We start from the raw sequence: 18,401 nt of genomic DNA, 5'->3' as shown, positions 1-18,401 counted from the left end.
TAATTATATATATATATATATATATATATATATATATATATATATATATATATATATATATATATATATATATATATATATATATATATATATATATTAAACCAAAATATTTTGTTTAATCCTAACAGAAAGTACTGTGGTGGTACCATGGTACAGTGATGATGGTAATATGATATACAGTAAATTCCGTATTTTTTTGCCATAATATATACTTATACCATGATAAGCTGTGCTTATCGAAAGAGAAAGAAAAGTTTTTGATGCTTATTTGGTAGTTTTTGTTTGATTAGTGTTTTTTTGTCTTAAAATAACGTATTATAATGTGTATATATATATATATATATATATATATATATATATATATATATATATATATATATATATATTTAATTTATTTTTATATATATTTTTTTCATTCTATCGTTTAATTTTAATTTATACTTCGTTTTATTACAAAATATCATTAGTAGTAGCTGTATTAATTAATTATAATTTATTATTAATAATCATTACGCTTTATCAATCAGTCTGATCAGGTGTGAAGCGTTTGTTCTTCGCTCACGTTTCACTTCTCGCCTTTTGATTGGATGGCAGCCTGACGCGTGGCGCTGATTGGTTGAGATTGTTCTGAGAGGAAAATGACGGCGCTCAAAAGCGCTGAGCGCTCACTGCAAAAGCGCATTGACTGATAACAAGCAGAAGACGCGTCTGCAGTCGGAGCGTTTAATATCGTTTTGTACTACTTTATAAATCTTGGATATTTTTGGTGTGCTGTTTGGTAAGTGTCTCAAACGCTCTTAGGTCGCATATACACACTGTTGTGCATTATTTAAAATACTTATGCCAAATTTTCCTCTTTTTTTCAGGGAAAACAGAAAAATATACAAAGGTGGACTAACTCAGCAAACGACAAATAAACATGGTAAGCGTTTTTGTCTTGCCTGCTTTGTTATTGTTCATCTGGATACGATATTATTGTCTAAAAGTAATATTTAAAAAGGGCAGCGTCTGTAGTCTAAGTCATGCAAAGAAGAAAACAGAATAAAGTGAATACTTTAACTTTATATATAGCATCTAAAACAGCCTACATGTACTAGTTATTCAAGATTTTTATCAGAATGTCATCAGGCTATTGTTTTGAGCTGTTTATGTACTAGTAGCAGCATCAAATGGCCAAAATTATAAAGCTTTTGAATGAAGATCCCATATTAAATTATGATTGTATAGTAGTAACAACTGTAGTAGTGTAACTTGTTTTTTTTCTGGCTGTGAGCACTTCCACTAAAATGTCAGTTTAAATGCATATTGAATATATTTGTTCATATACTGCATTTTCCTATACTTTATCTCAAATATTAATGTGACACATGCACTGGTGTATTTTGTGCCTCCCTCAAGCATTATAAACTTGAACTGTAATCTGGATTGTGAAATGAAATGTACATTTTCAGCAGTGATGGAGGTTAACCGCTACCCAACTCAATGCATTTTTCATGGCCTCTGGCAACCGCTGGCTTTTCAAGCACACACACACACACGTTTGCAGCTTTGAGCCAAATGGCTAAGTTCTCACAGCTGTGATAACATCATAGAGTGGTCACTGGTCCTGTAGCTCAAACCCGTCTGAGGGCTGCAGGCCAGCTCAGCTCAGCCGCTACACATAGATGGGTGTTTTTCTGCCTTTCAAAAGCATTCCCAAAAAATTCCAAACGCTTAATGGCTACTGCAGAGCTGGAAGCGAAAGTAAATCACTTGAGGGTAGGAGAATGTTATCGCTGGAAACAGGGACTTTTTGCTTTATGAGAGGTGTGGACCATGGATAGAATGAAATCTGTTTGATAAGCTTGGTCAAGAGGAATTTTTTGTTGTTTCAAAGAATTAAGGATGGAAGTCTGTGGGGAAAGACATTCTGGAAGGGTTTAAAAGCATTAATGTACCTCAGTTTTTTTCATTTAATATTTTTATTTACATGGTTTTATTTTATAATCAATTTTATTATTTCATATTTTTATTATTTAAATTATCCTTTAGCAGTGGCACTGTTCTTCTAAGTAGGTGGATATGTAGTTCTGTATTACTGATGTAATTCCTAATTATAAATCTATTACTGTAAACTTTTTTTTTTTTTTTTTGGCTTGTATTGGACCGTCCCAAATAGACTGATAAACACAATTAGTCTGATCCCAGATCATTTGCTGTGAACTATGGCCAACATAGTTCAGCATTGTCCCCAAAATAATGACATCATCTCCTTTTTGACCACAACAATCCGTGCATTAATCATGAACTTGAGGTGGGAGAAATGTGGCTTCTCTTTCGTCCAGAAGCGGTGCAGGAAGGGACTCCTCTTGTTTCCTGTTCCCACAATCGGTGCGGATGTATCGGCATGCATCACTCTGATTCTTCTCCCCTGAGACAGCCAAATGGATTGTGTTTGTTTCTCTCCCACTCGTCATGTTATTGATTAATGCTGCTGGATTAAACTGTGGAAAATTCTGGATTGCTTTCATCTGAGGGGAATATCCGGCAAATTTATGGCTTGTTCGGCCTGGTCCATGAATTGTTTTCCAAGGCGATTATAGTTCCTGGACACAACAGTCTGGCAATGGATCTGCAGTTTTTGTTTAGAACATTTTTGAGGAACAGGCTCCTCTTTTCCTTATGAAAACATTCTGTTGTGGTACCATGGTACATTGCAGGGTTATCACTATTAACAATGGTTTTATATAGGGGTGCAATATATATATATATATATATATATTATATTATATTATATTATATTATATTATATTATATTATATTATATTATATTATATATACCAATATATCGGCCAATAATTGGTATCGGCAGTTAAAAGCAAATTTTCAAACCATTTTAAAAACAGCCCATAGTCAAGGCCGATATATCCTGTCAATCAAAAGAGGGCAGGAAAATGTGCTGAATTTGGGCTTTGTGTAAAGAAAACGCTAAGAAACCAGTTTGATATTCAATATTAATAGTAATTATATGAATTAACATTCAGAAAGTAAAGAAATATTAATTTAATCTTCAGAATTTAATGTTTGTTAGTTAATTTGAGTAATGTTCGTTTATACTGTAACTGATACCAGTTCCTCTGAAACAAGTTGATGAAATGTAGAGAATAAAGTCAAAATATAATTAAAAATATAATGACTTAATCATTAATTATAATGAAATTATCATTAACTTAAAAGGTATTTCCAGAGAAACAAGCGCGCCGCCATCTTTAGAATATTGTCTTTGAACTTCCGTTTTAGCGGTAGCCCTGTATATTTCTATGGCATAGTTGTTGAAGAATAATTAGCTGGTGAAGTGGATTTACCTGTTGTAGAGTTAATGAAAGTTATCATGAGCATTATGTTTATAGCAGATGTCTTAACAAATGTCAGTAGACCGGGAAGATTTTAAAATGAGCCGTTCATTCATAAATACATAAGATCGCTGTGGAAATACAAGCCGGAAGTCAAAAGACAACGAGCGCAGCGCTGAAAAGGGGCGGGGCTACATAAGGTCTATAAAAGGCAGAACCCCTAAACTATCGGTATCGGCAGATATCACTATTGTATCGGTGGAGAAATATAGTATTGGCCATCTCTAATATATATAACATGTTTGTTGACAACATTGGTACAGTGAGGGAAATGCCATGAAAAATGCATACAGCTGGTGATCAGTGTGGTGCCCCACAATTGGCAGATGGGCACATCTAGTGTTCTTGTAAACGACGCATGCTGAAGTTTGGGCAGTCAAGGCTCTAACCTCCTCTTTTTCTTTCTCCAGCTGTGCGCTCGCAATTCAGGCGACTGCTTTCGGGACCAGATGCGATACATGATGAGGTCTCTGCAGGATCTGAAGCAGATACGAGAGCCTGCCAATCAATCCAAGTGCTCATACGCGACTCGAGCCTGTCAAAAAAGGGCACAAAAGCGGGAGCAACTCAGTCGCCTGCGGATATCCGACGTTAGTGACGCCAGCACCTATGATTCCGCTTGCTGCCTGGCCAGCCCACTGGAAGAAGAGGAGGATGAGGAAGCCGGTGTTGGCCGTCTACCTCAGGGCTCCCCCAGCAGCGTGAAAAGTCTGGACTTTGATTCTGGGTACTCTGAAGCATCCTGGCAGGATGAGGGTGTGGTTTTGCGTCGCACGAGGAATGTGCGCGTTTCGTCGTCCGCGTGTGTCCGCACCAACCGAATCCGACCCAAATCCACATCAGACGCGTGCCTGGAGCGCTGGACGTCGTTTGAGGCCAGCGACCCAACGGACTGGACCACGTCTTTGTTAACCAGAGGGCGTAACAGGCAACCTCTGGTTCTTGGGGACAACAGCTTTGCAGATCTTATTAAAAACTGGATGGACCTTCCAGAATGCCCAGATTCTACAGAACTGAAGCCAAACCACAGCCGCAAAATAGCCAAGGACTTTCTGGTTAACATGCGGAGGAAAATAGCAGGTATGTCCAAGGGAGTTGGAGTTGAGGAGAGACGCGCTAAACGGATGTCGTGTCCTGTGGGATTTCAAGCTCCAAAACCCTTCTTTCACCAGTCCCACACTAGTTTGCACCAGATGGGACCAGACTTTCACCAGTTTAGCGCTGTCATGAAGACCGGGAGTCGACAGCCTATCATATGCAACGACGTCATTGGATACATCTGATGTGTTTCTGAAAACTAACTGGATTTTATTTCTGAAAATGTCTTTATAATATTGTTCTATGTATTAATAAATATTGCAATAAATGTTTTTATTTAAAAGAATATTCTGATCCATTTTTCTGAAAAACAATGAAACTGATGTCAAAAATACTTTCCGATGACAATGAGTGCCACAAAAAACAGCATAGTTTGGGTTATATACTATATGATTCAGCTCATTTTTAAAATAAAAAATTGCCATAAAAAGGGTACACAAATCACTTTAGTGCACAACTTCTAGAAGCTTGTTTTTGTTTATTTGGCTGCAGCAGAAATATAACACCAATGATTAATGGTTACATTTATTTAAAAAATCAGAATAAGCAATTCTTTTCCAAAGCAATACAGTTTGTCTTGCCATTATTTTAAAGCTAACCAACACTATTATTGTTTAGCTCTCCTAAGTTTGACAATCTAAGTTTCATTTGGTTTTCATCCAGTGCATGAATAACTTTAAACTTTTCTCTGTATTTGCATCTCTATCTCACAGTTTATAGTTTCAACACACATCAAATATCTCATATATTGTGCAAATATCACCCTTCACTTCGAAGAAACTGGAAGTAATTGACTAAAATATGGAATGCTCTCTTTAAAAAAGACTTTACTGACAGAATGATATGAGATGTAGACAGATGCAGTAGGCTAAATACCATTTTAGAATTGGAGGATTATAACCAGAATACAACAGAAAGATAAAGACCCAGCTGTCAAGTCTTTTTGTGAATGAAACTCACTGCTGTAATGTGATTAGGTCCGAATGCACACTAACATGTCTAAAGGTGATTAAATTAACTGGAGCAGACGCAGCTCATTTGGGTCTTTGGCTCTGGTCTGGAATTGTTTTCATACATGATAATGGTGAAGTGAGGGGTGGGTGGTCATGGCTGCATAACAATGGGATGAGGGCGGGAATTAAGAAACCACAGGGGTCGTATTGATACAGGATACACATGTGTTTGAAAGAATCAACAGAAAAGCTATAAACTACAAAATATTCAAACTTAATTATTATTGGTCTTGTTTTCTCTTTAGCTAGATGCATTTAGAAGATTCTTGATAGGATATTAACACTTTTTCAAAGGAATGTTGGTAACACTTTAGAGTAAGGTTTCATTTGTTAAAATTAGTTAACTACAGTAGTTAACATGAACTAAGAATGAACAATACTTCTATAGCATTTATTAATCTTAGTTAATTTCAGCATTTACTAATGCATTTTTAAAACAAAAAGTATCTGTTAACATTAGTTTGAACTGTGAACTACATTTTTATGAACTAACATTAACAAAGACTATAAATGTTGTAAAACAAAAATATATTGCTCACCGTCAGTTAATGTTAGTTAAGGAGGTCATGACCTGAGAAATCAAATTTGCCTTGATCTTTTGACATATAAGAGGTACTTGTAATGAAGGTTAAAAAAACTTTATTTTAAGTGAACCTCAAGGAACATAATAATTTAAAAAATCTATGTTATGATCACTTTAATTTCGATGTTAGAGACCTTATTGTAAAATGTTACCACAATGTTATTATACGTAAGAATCTTAAATATCCATTTATTTTGTATTGGCAATATATATATTTTTTTTTTAACTTCATCATGTTTATTATTTTTTAACAGTTATTTTGTGCAGTGTACAAATTTGCAAAAACTTCCCACACAAATTTCCCATGTTTTTTATGACTGTTTAGCAAATAAACTCAGTTAACAGAAAGACATTAATAGTTGTCATCTTAAAGTGATGTTCCTAAATGTAAGGCTCTTCTTTCCAGCTTCACCTGAGGAGGTATCTGATGGGCGGGACGGTCAGGCAGTCCTCATCCTCTTCAAACGACGGAACGATCTCCAACATCTGCTGGTGATCTGGAATCTCACGCTTGGTTGCGGAGCGTACCAAATCAGTTATGCTGCATAAACGATAAGTTAATCAATAAAAATCCCTTTCAAAGAACCACCAAACCTTTAAACACAGCATTATCATCAGTGCAATTCTTTACATAAGATCCTGTTACATAAGAGTTGCTGTGAATGAATGTATGAGAGTGTTTATTTATGTAAGGGTGTGGTATGGTCTGTAACTCATAATTAGAGAGGAACAGGAAGGTCACTGTTAGGCCTAACTAACACTGGTTATGTTCAGAATAAATTACTAGATAACTGCACATTTAACTATTTAAAATATTTACTAGTAGTATATGAAATGCAACGTACAATAACAGTTTCAAATGCCTCTTTACAGTGAATGTTTAATACAGCAAGATGTGGTTATCAGGAAAATAAAGCTGTTATATTGCAGTTTCTGCCATTTTTTGTGTGAAAATGTGAACTTTGAGCAGTCTAATCAAATAATGAGTTAAAAAGTGTAAAAATATTAGTTTATATTCTGCCTTTTTCCTCACTTTAGAAGTTGAGTGCACTGCATTGTGATCCGGTAAACCAGGGGTTCTCAACCTTTTGCAAGCTGGGCCCCCCCAAAGCTGGTTCATTGCAGTTGGGGCCCCAGTGCGTGTGAGCATTTCACAAAAACTAAAGGAAAGCTTTAACTGTAGCCTATATTCTGACTAGTTTATTCGTTTATATATATACAGGGTGCGATTTGTGAAAAAACAGAGGGGAGGATGTTTTGAATTTTTTTTTTTTTTTTTTTTTTTTATTTGTTAAAAACCACAGTGCTATATACTATTTTTTGGCAGCTGTTACAGAAACATTTAAAAAAAAAATATATATATATATATAGATATTTGCACCACTAAAATGACATTAATAATTCTTAATTTCTGATAGAAATGCAAAATCAATCGGTAGTTATTAATAGAATAACGAGACACAAACCTTTACATTCAATCGCGTTTGGCCCCATTTATTTTTGATCACAGTGCATACACGTTTACCTCAGATTTTTTTATATAGAATAAGCCGGGCCGTACGCAGGGTTTCATAATTCCCGAGGTCAGAAAATGTTGTTTGCTAGGGGGGTACGGGGGCATGCTCCCCCGAGAAAATTTAGATTTCCCTGGTGTACATATGTGCATTTTAAGACGTTTCAAGGCCAACAAAATGGATAACAATAGCTTTAAAACCATGTTTACATGCATGCACAGTTTTGAGGCAGCTTTAATCGCATGTTTGGCAATTTCATGACTTCACTTACAACAGAACAACGACCATCATTGCTCGTAGTTTCTTTTGCGCTTTATTTAAGCTATAATAAAGTCATTATGCAGCGCGCGCCGGCGCATTTGCGCATGCAATTCTTGAGTGCGCTCCACAAGCACAGTATAGCGGCTGATAGGACAGTCATGTTCATTTTTCTGAGTTTTACAGACATAGCCTGACAAAATCTCATCTGACCGCAATTCACTGTTGTTCAACTGAAGCTCCCTCGTCGTCACCTGCACCTTTTCCGCTCTCGTTTGACTTGAGCCTGGCACTGAGACGAAGTCGGAACGCGCGTCTGAAAAGTGTCCTGTTTGTTGTGGTGGTAAAGAGACAGTTCTATAGGCTAAACGCAGCGTTTTACTTGGCGATGTTTTAAAAAAAGATTTTTATTTTTGGTATTTTATATGCTCTGTTGGTGGTTTGTGGAATAGCATCACCCGGGGGATATTTTTTATCCCCACCGGGGATAAAAATATTTCAGCAGAGGGAGGGATACATAGACCAGAAGGGGGGAAATTCCCCCCATCCCCTAATACAAATCGCACCCTGTGTATATATATATATATATATATATATATATATATATATATAAAACTAAATACGACCTCACGTTTTATACGTTTGCAGCCTCTGAAACTTCCGTCCGTCATAAAAATTAATTCGGATGGTTCGATTTTCTGCATTTTTCGCATCCGTAGCAAATATTTTGAGGGGTTTTTGACAATTGATCCACCAAATGACGAATATGAAAAAACGAATACGACAGTTTCGGACTGAGTCAGGGTGCAAGGACCTTAAACTTTTGAGGCTTGTGCAGTTTCTCGAGGAGAAATCAAACAAATGAGCGCCGTTTTCTAAAGTCTATGAGCGCAGCACACACAAATAAACAAAATTGACATACTGCAGTTAAATTTCAAAATGTGGTGTTTTTATATTTATAACATTTGAATACAGTTCAGCAACATACATCACACGACCTGACGACCAAGAGAGCTGACAATTGACCATCACTTAATTGACCATCACCTCGCGATTGAAAATGTGACACTGATATGACAGTTCAACAAACAAGTTAATAATATTAAGTCACTTACATTTTAGACAAAATAATGACTGTCTATTTTAGCAGCGAAAATAGATCCGATGAATCCAAACAAAGATCACAACATAGCGCATCTCACAGCAACACTCAACCGTGTTTTGAATGATTCAGTGTTTTGAACAAATCGTTTGAGTCAAAGATTCAATGACCCATTCACAAACATCTGTCTCATTCTTGATGAATCGGCCGTTTGAACGAATCGTGAATGAACGACTCAGTGACTCGCTTAATAAAACCGCTTATCAACCTGCATTTGCGCCGATTTGCGCTCACTATCGACAAACCAATCAAATTTGTTCAAAACTTTTTTTTTTAATCAGTCCAAACACATTTTAATTTTTATTCAGGAGTTATATATATACAAAACTCTAACGTTTAATGACAGTAGTTTAGTGATAAAAAATTTCGCTAATTGTTTTTTTTTCCAGTTTTTTTTCCTCCCATCCTGTAGCCACTCGCGCCCCCCCGGTTGAGAACCACTGCGGTAAACAATGCAGTGTGTTTTGGATGTATACTGCACATTTTGTCAAATGTAATAGGTCATTGATATTCAGTACATACAAAACATTTGCAAACTGTGCACATTATACATTGCCGGTCAAAGTTTGGAATAATTAAGATTTTTTTTTTATTTTTTTAAATCAGCTTATTAGAATGGCTGAAGACTGGAGTAATGATGCTGAAAATTCAGCTTTGATCACAGGAATAAATTACATTTTAAAACATATTCAAATACAAAACAGTTATTTTAAATTGTAATAAGATTCCACAATGTTATACAGTATTTTTGATCAAATAAATGCAGCCTTGGTGAGCAGTAGAGACTTCTTTCAAAAATATTAATTATTTGGTAGTGTGCATGCTGTACATGCATACTTGATTTCAAATGCTTTTATGTCATGCCAAACATTTCAAAGAAATGTAAATGAAGAAATGTCAGGAAAGAGCAGCACTTGACACAGGATAATACATTTTTTTTTTCTCTTAATTCATCCTCCGAGACTAATTTTGGTTCCAACAGGAAGAGACCCAGGAAGGGCCTTGAGGTCTTTGAACAGATTGATGTTAGGTGCACACATGCAGAAAGAGGGGAGTGAGGCGTTAATGAAGGAGCGTGGCTTCAAATGACCGTCATGATGGAAGACTGTGTAGCCATGGCTTAGGAAAATATCCATTATCCCAAAAATAAACACTAAGGGACCAAAGTCTCTCAGTCTAGACAAATTTAATGATATATAGCTCTAGAATTCAGGTTAATATTATGCAGGTAGGCATTCACTATAGTATACAATTAATGCTGTGTGCAGTATTTCTCTTTTAAACAGCTGTATATCGGCATACACACCTTAGATTCAGGCGATCAGTGTGATCGGAGAGATCGCTGTACAATACAGCAGGACCATAATACAAGCCAGTGATGCTCAACTTGTGCTTTTCCTGAAATGAGAAATAAGTATCAAATCAACTAATTCAACACATATCCACACGTATATCACTAATATGTGTATTTAATGTGTGTTTTCATCTAGAATGTAAGCTTTTTGGAGCATCTGTAATTGTCTAATTGACTGATTTACAACTAGTTGACCAATTTCTTCTAAAAACTACCTTTCAAAAATTGGAGGTCAGTAATACTTTTATTCAGCAATGATGCATTAAACTGATCAAAAGCAACAGACTATTTATAATGTTACAAATTATTTCAGTTTCAAATAAATGCTGTTCTTTATATTCAACAAAAAAAGAATCCAGAAAAACATCAATCCAGAATTCAACATTAATTATAATAAATGTTTCTTGAGCAGCAAATCATTATATTAGAATGATTTCAGAAGGATCATGTGACACTGGAGACTGGAGTAATGATGTTTTGCATCACAGGGATAAACAACATTTTATAATATTTTCAAATAATATATCACAATATTCCAGAAAAAGCAGTTCTGGTGCCAGAGAAAAGGACAAAGAAGATTTCAACCTTGAAAAAAACTGGTGTGAGACTGAGTGTGTATGGTATCTGATGTCTTTAAGTGTGTGATGTTGACAGCGTGTGTGCTTTAACCTTAATGTGTTCCAGCAGTTCCTGCAAGGTCATTTCCGTTTGACCCTCACGCCGGCCCTGCACCAGGAAGTCGTCCCAGAGAGAGTACCGCTGCTCCGCAACCTGCCGACAGACACGACACACCGGCTTAATAAACATTAAAACACATTTGCGCTCTCAGTTGAGGGTATGCTAGCGCTCCCATGCATACTACATCTAGTTCATTAAGCTGACTGAGTATGCATGAGATGTGGAGTTAACAGTTGATATAGATCTTGTCAACCCTGCTGACACATTTAAAGCTCATGTCTTGGACTCAAACAGTCCACTTCAGGTCAGAGGTCATGCAGGACATGTGATACCAAAGATAAGAATGTAAGCAGAAGAAAACAAATGAGAGAAAAAAAAAACTGTGTAATAAAACTGGTTTTATTGCAGATTTAACATTAAAGGTTGGAATGTTTTGGTCTTTCCCCACTGCTTGCCTACAATAAAGCTGCATCCCACATGAACTGACACGCCTAAACGCACTTTATGAATACTAATCCTGAGGCAGAGTTCATGCATTACAGTAAATTCTGTATCCATCTGCACAAGAAGGAATTATTCTGTGCATTCAGGTATACTGGTAAAAATGAATAGAGAATGTATTACATACATCTCATTTGTACCCTGCTTATAAATTATGAACGACAAATTCAAAAACCTTTTTCATCAGTTCAAAACGTTTGCCTGAGGTGCAGTGCATGGAAATGTAAGGAGACAAGGTTTTATGACTGCCTTGGAAAGAGGAAGTAAGACCTGCTCAATAAAATAGATCCATGTCTTGACTTGATCTTGCTGACAACATTTCAAACATAAGGCATGTGCAAGTATGTATAAACCTTCACCTAAAAATACACTGCTTGTGTCATCAAGTATAGCACTATACAGACTCCCCAAAGCCTGGCCTCAAATTCTTCCCGGAGCAAATGCGCTTGCTTGACTTTTATAGCTCTATACTTTGTGTGCAAGGAGAAACACAATTGAGAACTCCATTAAATCTCCACTGCTATATGAAAGAGCTATACAATTGAGTAATAAAACGGTCTTCTGGGTTAGTTTATTTTACCACAGACCTGAGACACAACACCTGATTGCTGTAGACATGCTAATCTGCCATTTCACCTCCACTGGACTTGTACCTGAATTACTTGGACTTCATTTGTTAAAAGACGTTGCTCTTGCTGGGCTCAAAATGGAAAGCAGATAAGCAAATCTGAATTTTCAGCATCATTACTCCAGTCTTCAGTGTCACATGATCCTTCAGAAATCATTCTAATATGCTGATTTGCTGCTCAAGAAGCATTTCTTATTATTATCAATGTTAAAAACAGTTGCGCTGCTTAATATTTTTGTGGAAATCACAAATCTTTTATGAATAGCAAGAATCAAAACAACAAATATTTTATGGCATTTTAAATATCTTTACTGTCACTTTTGATCAATCAAACGCATCTCTGCTGAATAAGCTTTGAAACCTTTTAATGCTATAGTGTAAATCAAAGTTATCTAAGTTGATATAAATGTATAATTTATGTGCTAAGTCTTCAGAAATGTGTGTCAGGGCAGAAATCGCTGTCCAAAAGTCCAAAAGTGGTAGGGGTCGAGTTCCCAATACAGTCCTGTAAATAGTAAGGCTAACATATGTTTTCAACCACAGTAATTTCAAAACCAATTAATTTGTCATGCTGTGGCGACACCGACCACATTGCAAGGCATTCACTGGATATATCTACTCCACCCAATCTGCGGCTATAGCTTCACTTTTAGAAGTTAAGACTTTCCCTCACACTGTACACATGCTAAAGGTTGTGATGTACTTGCATGGTTTCTGTCATGTGGTTAATATCAAGGTTGAAACAAATAAAGACAACGTATACAATACATCAGAAAATAGCAATGTAACCATCTCAGGAGAAGATGAAGCTTCATTGCATGCTTGGTAAGGCTTTTTAAGTAATGAAGTATGGGTACGTCTAACCACACATGAAAGGGTATGATGACGGTGTTTTCCACTCCGTGGGAGGGTTAAAAATAAGCAAGTAATGTGGAAACCCTTTAGTCTCTGGGAAAAATGTAAATCCTATCTGAAGACTTCTAAGCTTCTAGAAAGCCTCCTCAGATTTAGGCATGAACCTTCATAATCCCATCACTTGATTGTATCTGTGTTGCGGTGCCACACGTCCTAATGCTTTGACTTGTCCATTTAAAAGGCTTTTTTTTTCTTTTTCTTTTTTTTAAAGAAATGAATATTTTTATTCAGCAAGGATACATTCAATTGATCAAAAGTGACAGTAAAGACATTTATAACATCACAAAACATTTCTATTTCAAATAAATGCTGTTCTTTTAAACTTTCTATTCATCAAAGATTCTTGAAAAAAATGTATCATGGTTTCCACAAAAATATGAAGCTGTTTTCAACACTGATAATAATCAGAAATGTTTCTTGAGCAGCAAATCAGCATATTAGAATGATTTCTGAAGGACCATGTGACACTGAAGACTGGAGTAATTCAGCTTTGCATCTCAGGAATAAATTGCATTTTAAAATATATTAAAATAAAATACAGTAATTTGAAATGTAATAATATTTCACATTATTACTGTTTTTTCTGTATTTTTGATTAAATAAATGCAGCATTGGTGGGCATAACAGACTGCTTCAAAAACATTAAACATCTTACCAACCCCAATGTAATCTAAACAGATGCTAAAGCCCTGATATATTCACAGCAAAGTTCTTTTTCATTCTTCTTTTCGTAAAAAGAGGTTCCTTTGCAAAAAGAGACCTTTGCATATTCTGTTAGTGAACTGATATACTGTTAGTGAACATCCATCCATGTTACTGAGAGTGACGTTTAGATCAATATGCAAATATATGCTACACGCTTTCCTCTCAATAACAAAAATGACAGCAGTGAGAAAACAGCAGTTAAGAAAGCATCTGATCATAGCCATGTGGATGTTTGCACAAGCTCTGCAATATGGCACTCCAGTCAAGTAGTCATGTCACATTTATTTATATATATAATAGATTGCTTTAAACCAGACAGCTTTACAGTATTAAACATGAAAAAAACTGTCAGTGTTGCTTTCAATTAGAATTGCACTTTAATGTCAATGTTTGTTTTCACTCGCTTACTTCTGACCTCGACAGACTCAACAGAGCAGAGGAAATGAAATGAATTTCCACGTCAAAGAGAGTGGAGCCCCAGAGCGCACCTACAGTACCTATTACATAATCGGCATCTAGCTCCAAGGTGTTTACCAGCCGAAGTGAACTTTACGGAAAGTTTGATTTGGCAAGCAGTTTCGAACTCCCTAATAAAACCTTTTTTTTGTTTGAAAAATGACGTCACACCGATTTCGCTCTAAGTAAATTGGGGCCTTAATTCTTACACCATCCCTCAAATAGACTCCAAATCTTCACAAAGTAGTAACTTGGCACATGCTTTTATCCAAGACAACATATACAGCAGTTTGTTTCTTTTGCAGACACAAGGTATATTTTTAAATACCCTGGCCATTCTTTTTAATATAATGAAATAGAGTGAAGACTCCAAAATGACAAAAAAGTGTAATATGGCTAGCTTTAATAAGTGTAAAGCTAGTCATTTTGAGCTTAAAAAAAGCCTAAATTAAATCTGTTCATCATATAAAGCGATCATGTCTCTTCAGAAGACTTTGATTCATATGGATTTATTTAACGATATCTTTATGAACGGTTTGAAGTGTCAGAGTTTTGGGTGAACAGACTTTCATGGAGGGACTGAAATCTCTCAGGTTTTATTAAATATATCTTATCTTATGGGTTAAGAATGACATGAGGCTGAGTAATGATGACAGAATTTTCATTTTTGGGTGAACTGTCAAGGCATTGATCTTTGTAAACTAGATATATTCTAGCAGTTTTTTTTTCAGTGAAATCATTTGTATTTTTGAAATGCAGTATATCTTTCACAGAGCACTGTTCTGTTGCTATAGTCCATGGAGGATGAAACTATGAAGTCCTCGGCCAAACATGTGAGGTCATCACTCTCAGAATGGAGCGCTGCCAACATTCTCATCTGTTCTTCATGAACTGTATCACTGGCTGCATTGTAAACTGGGCTTTTTCTCCCTTCAACATGTGTCTCGGCAGTGCCCATGCCAGAGAGAAACATTTGAGGGAACACACAACTGTTAAGAAACATGATTACCAAATCACAACTTTAAAAAGCTTCTATTGAAAATGTGACTCCTGCAAATGCAAAATGCTAAAGGGGGTACATACAAAAGATCTTGTATTTAGTGATGGACAAACCACTCGGAGCTGAGTAAAGCAATTGTTAAGCAACTGCTCGATGTGGCCTGCAACACAATGGTCGATTCTCAGAGACAGGAAACCTGACGCAAAGGGTGCAGCATGATAAGTCACCCCTTCCTGTGGAATAAAAATGGAACGGCTCACGTCCTTTAAGTTTCGGGGTAGAAAGAATCATCGCCAAAACTATAACAATGGACTCATTCTCATAACCTATACAGCTGTATTTAGAGTTTGTTATAATCTCTAGACACCCAGGAGGTTTTCAATGCCAAATGCTGAATGGAAACATGAGTTGTTGTTGGGGGAACTAAAATCTTTTCAATGATAGTTTATTATTGTGGTATCAAATGCTTTAGATAAACCCACCTTTAAATAGCACATCTAAACAAACTGACTTGGCCAAAAAGATGACAAAATAAACTTTATCATGATAGTCTGGCTACGCAAGACTAATGTCTGTTCATTTTTATGAGTAGATAAGTCTACAATCATCTTTCCAAGTATGCTAATGGTGTTCTGTAGGATGTTTGGGAAAGTACAATTCATCTTATAACAGTCTTTGAAATTCCAAACTTCAGTGTGTTGAATCACCCATAAAAGTCCAGTTTATGCAAGCTGAAAGGCGTAACTCTGGAAACACATGGCCCCTCTGGCCCCAAACAAGCAGAGGAACAATCCATTTCCTCTGGTTCTGTTTAACACTGTTGTTACAGTATAAAAACAATCAGCTGATTTGCCCATGCCACTTCTTTAACGTCATCACAGGGGATTCTAGAGATGAAATGAGTCCTCTTACGCAACTGGTATCTCCTAAAGTCAATATGTAGCCTGAGGGGCAAAATATGGTAGCCAGCTGATCCACAATGCTCAGCCAAAACGCTGCTGATAAACACATTATGCGCACTAGAGATTGGGAAATTTGAAAAAAATATTATGCATGGTCTATGGTGTAAATGTTTTTGTCTGCAAAATGCTACACAGATTTCAGAAAATGTATGCACGATTTCAGGCACATTTTTATAAACAAATACAATACTGATCTTTAAGATTCTTTTTATGAAAGAAAGAATACTTTTATTCAGGAATGATGTATTAAATGGAACAAATTCGACAGTAAATACATTTAGAATGTTACAAAAAAAATGTATAACAGTTTCCACAAAAATGTGAAGCAGCACAACTGTTAATAATAAGAAATGTTTCTTGAGCAGAAAATCAGCATATTAGAATGATTTCTGAAAGATCATGTGACACTGAAGACTGGAGTAATGATACGGAAAATTCAGCTTTGAACACAGGAATAAATTACATTTAGAACTATACTGAAAAAGAAAACAGTTCTGTTTAAATTATAATAATATTTCCACAATATTACTGTTTTAGTGTTGTTTTGATTAAATAAATGCAGCCTTGGTGGGCGTAAGAGACACATCAATATACACATCAATGTAGAAAAGAATGGTTTAAGCATGAAGAAGTTTAAGCATGAAGTTAGGTACCTTTGCTCAGCTGTCTTTGGCTAGTTCAATTCTCTTTCATCAACAAAAACAAGAATGATTGCTCTGGAGCTTCAGAAAAAGTGAGACAGTTGAAAGTGTGTCTGTCGTTAGGAAATGATTATTGATCTGTCTTACAGAAGCCCCCCCGGGGAGAACAACTGAGGGACAGATGGCCATCACCGAAACTCTTCTGAAGGACCTTTTTTGATGTTTGACCACAAGAAGAAACAAGATGTCAGAGTGATGCGTTTAACACACAATGACCCCAAAAAGTATTTGGACATTTAAGTCACACTTAAAAATGCATGAACGTCAATGCATTGGATCATAAAATTTTAAATAAAACTGCACTTATGTTAAAGAAAATGGCACACGCACAATTTTCAAGTAAACTATTTCATAAAAACCTTCATACATCCAATATAAGTCTCTAAAACGGCATCTGATTCAAAGACATTGAGTGAAAATGATGGGGGAAAAAGTGGAGTTAGTTGTAGAAAAAGCATGAAAGTCATCTAATGACAGAAATTTTTAAGTGTAAAAATTTTTTAGGCCACTGTATATAGCAAAATCAGATACCACAGCTTTCCAGATTGAATATACTTCAGCCCTTTCTCCTTTTAATCTCTTTAAACTTATGCATATCCCCTGCTTGAACAGAGTGGGGTAACAAAGGATGGAGAGGGGTGACAGCATGGCAGGAATCTCCAGAGGGTTTGACACTTACACTCCAACTATAGCCCTTCTTACAAAAGAGCCATTGACGTGTTAAAGAGTAAACAGAAGTCTGGCTCATTGTCCTGCCAATGAGGCGCTCCCCACCTGACTGACGGCTCGTGCCAGAAGGAGTCAGTCAATAGAGTTTGTTTCCTACAAATGGTGCATTTTGTTTGAGTGTCCCTTTGACTGACACACACACACACACACACACACATCTCAACAGTGGTAAATAAAGCCCATATATCCCTGTGCTGAAAGGGTATAATTCTCTTTGGTGTAATCACTGGTCCCATAAATTCAGAAGCCTAATTACTATTGTCACACAAGTACACGACAACACGCTTTGAGTTCAGTGTGTTTTTACAGTTTTTCCTTGTTCGACTGACCAGTGCAATGAATACATCTGAATAGCCAGCTGATTGTGATCAATAATTGTTTCTGTGTATATCAATATCATTGATTGGCTTCTATTAGCCAGACCAGGGGTCATGGGTGTCATCATGTTATGTAATGTAACAGAATTGTATTAGACTGTTTACACATGGGCACACCAAGGGCAGCTGTTCATATGGGATCACAGATGCTTCATTAAAGAAATAGTTAACTTCAGAATTCAAATTTCCTCATAATTGACTTACCCCTATGCCATCCAAGATGTTTATGTCTTTCTTTCTTCAGTCGAAAAGAAATGAAGATTTATGAGTAAAACATATAGTGTTTTCTCCATATAGTGGGCTTCATTGGGTTTCAACAGGTTGAAGGTCCAAATTGCAGTTTCAAAGGGCTCTACACGATCCCAGATGAGGAAT

General features: G+C 36.2%; 2 protein-coding genes across 2 annotated transcripts in view; one reads left to right on the top strand and one right to left on the bottom strand.

Annotated features, from left to right (window-relative positions):
* Positions 1-622: 622 nt before the first annotated feature.
* On the top strand, positions 623-4,776 carry inka1b (inka box actin regulator 1b). Its single transcript, XM_048199145.1, has 3 exons — positions 623-778; positions 867-922; positions 3,803-4,776. Exons 2-3 carry the CDS (start codon positions 920-922, stop codon positions 4,673-4,675), a joined length of 876 nt encoding a protein of 291 aa, XP_048055102.1. The 5' UTR covers positions 623-778; positions 867-919; the 3' UTR covers positions 4,676-4,776.
* Positions 4,777-4,951: 175 nt separating this feature from the next.
* The window catches only part of uba7 (ubiquitin-like modifier activating enzyme 7), a 45,968-nt gene continuing 32,518 nt past the window's right edge, over positions 4,952-18,401 (bottom strand). The window contains exons 23-25 of the mRNA XM_048199143.1: positions 11,044-11,145; positions 10,327-10,418; positions 4,952-6,627 (exon numbers count right to left, since the gene is read on the bottom strand). Of these exons, the coding sequence (XP_048055100.1) occupies positions 6,495-6,627; positions 10,327-10,418; positions 11,044-11,145 (327 nt within the window). The 3' untranslated portion in view covers positions 4,952-6,494. The remainder of the gene's footprint in view (positions 6,628-10,326; positions 10,419-11,043; positions 11,146-18,401) is intronic.

Source organism: Megalobrama amblycephala, linkage group LG8 (assembly GCF_018812025.1).
Source record: "Megalobrama amblycephala isolate DHTTF-2021 linkage group LG8, ASM1881202v1, whole genome shotgun sequence".
Taxonomy (NCBI): Eukaryota; Metazoa; Chordata; class Actinopteri; order Cypriniformes; family Xenocyprididae; genus Megalobrama; species Megalobrama amblycephala.
Note: the sequence above shows the minus strand (reverse complement) of the source record. Positions and strands in the feature narration are given on the sequence as shown.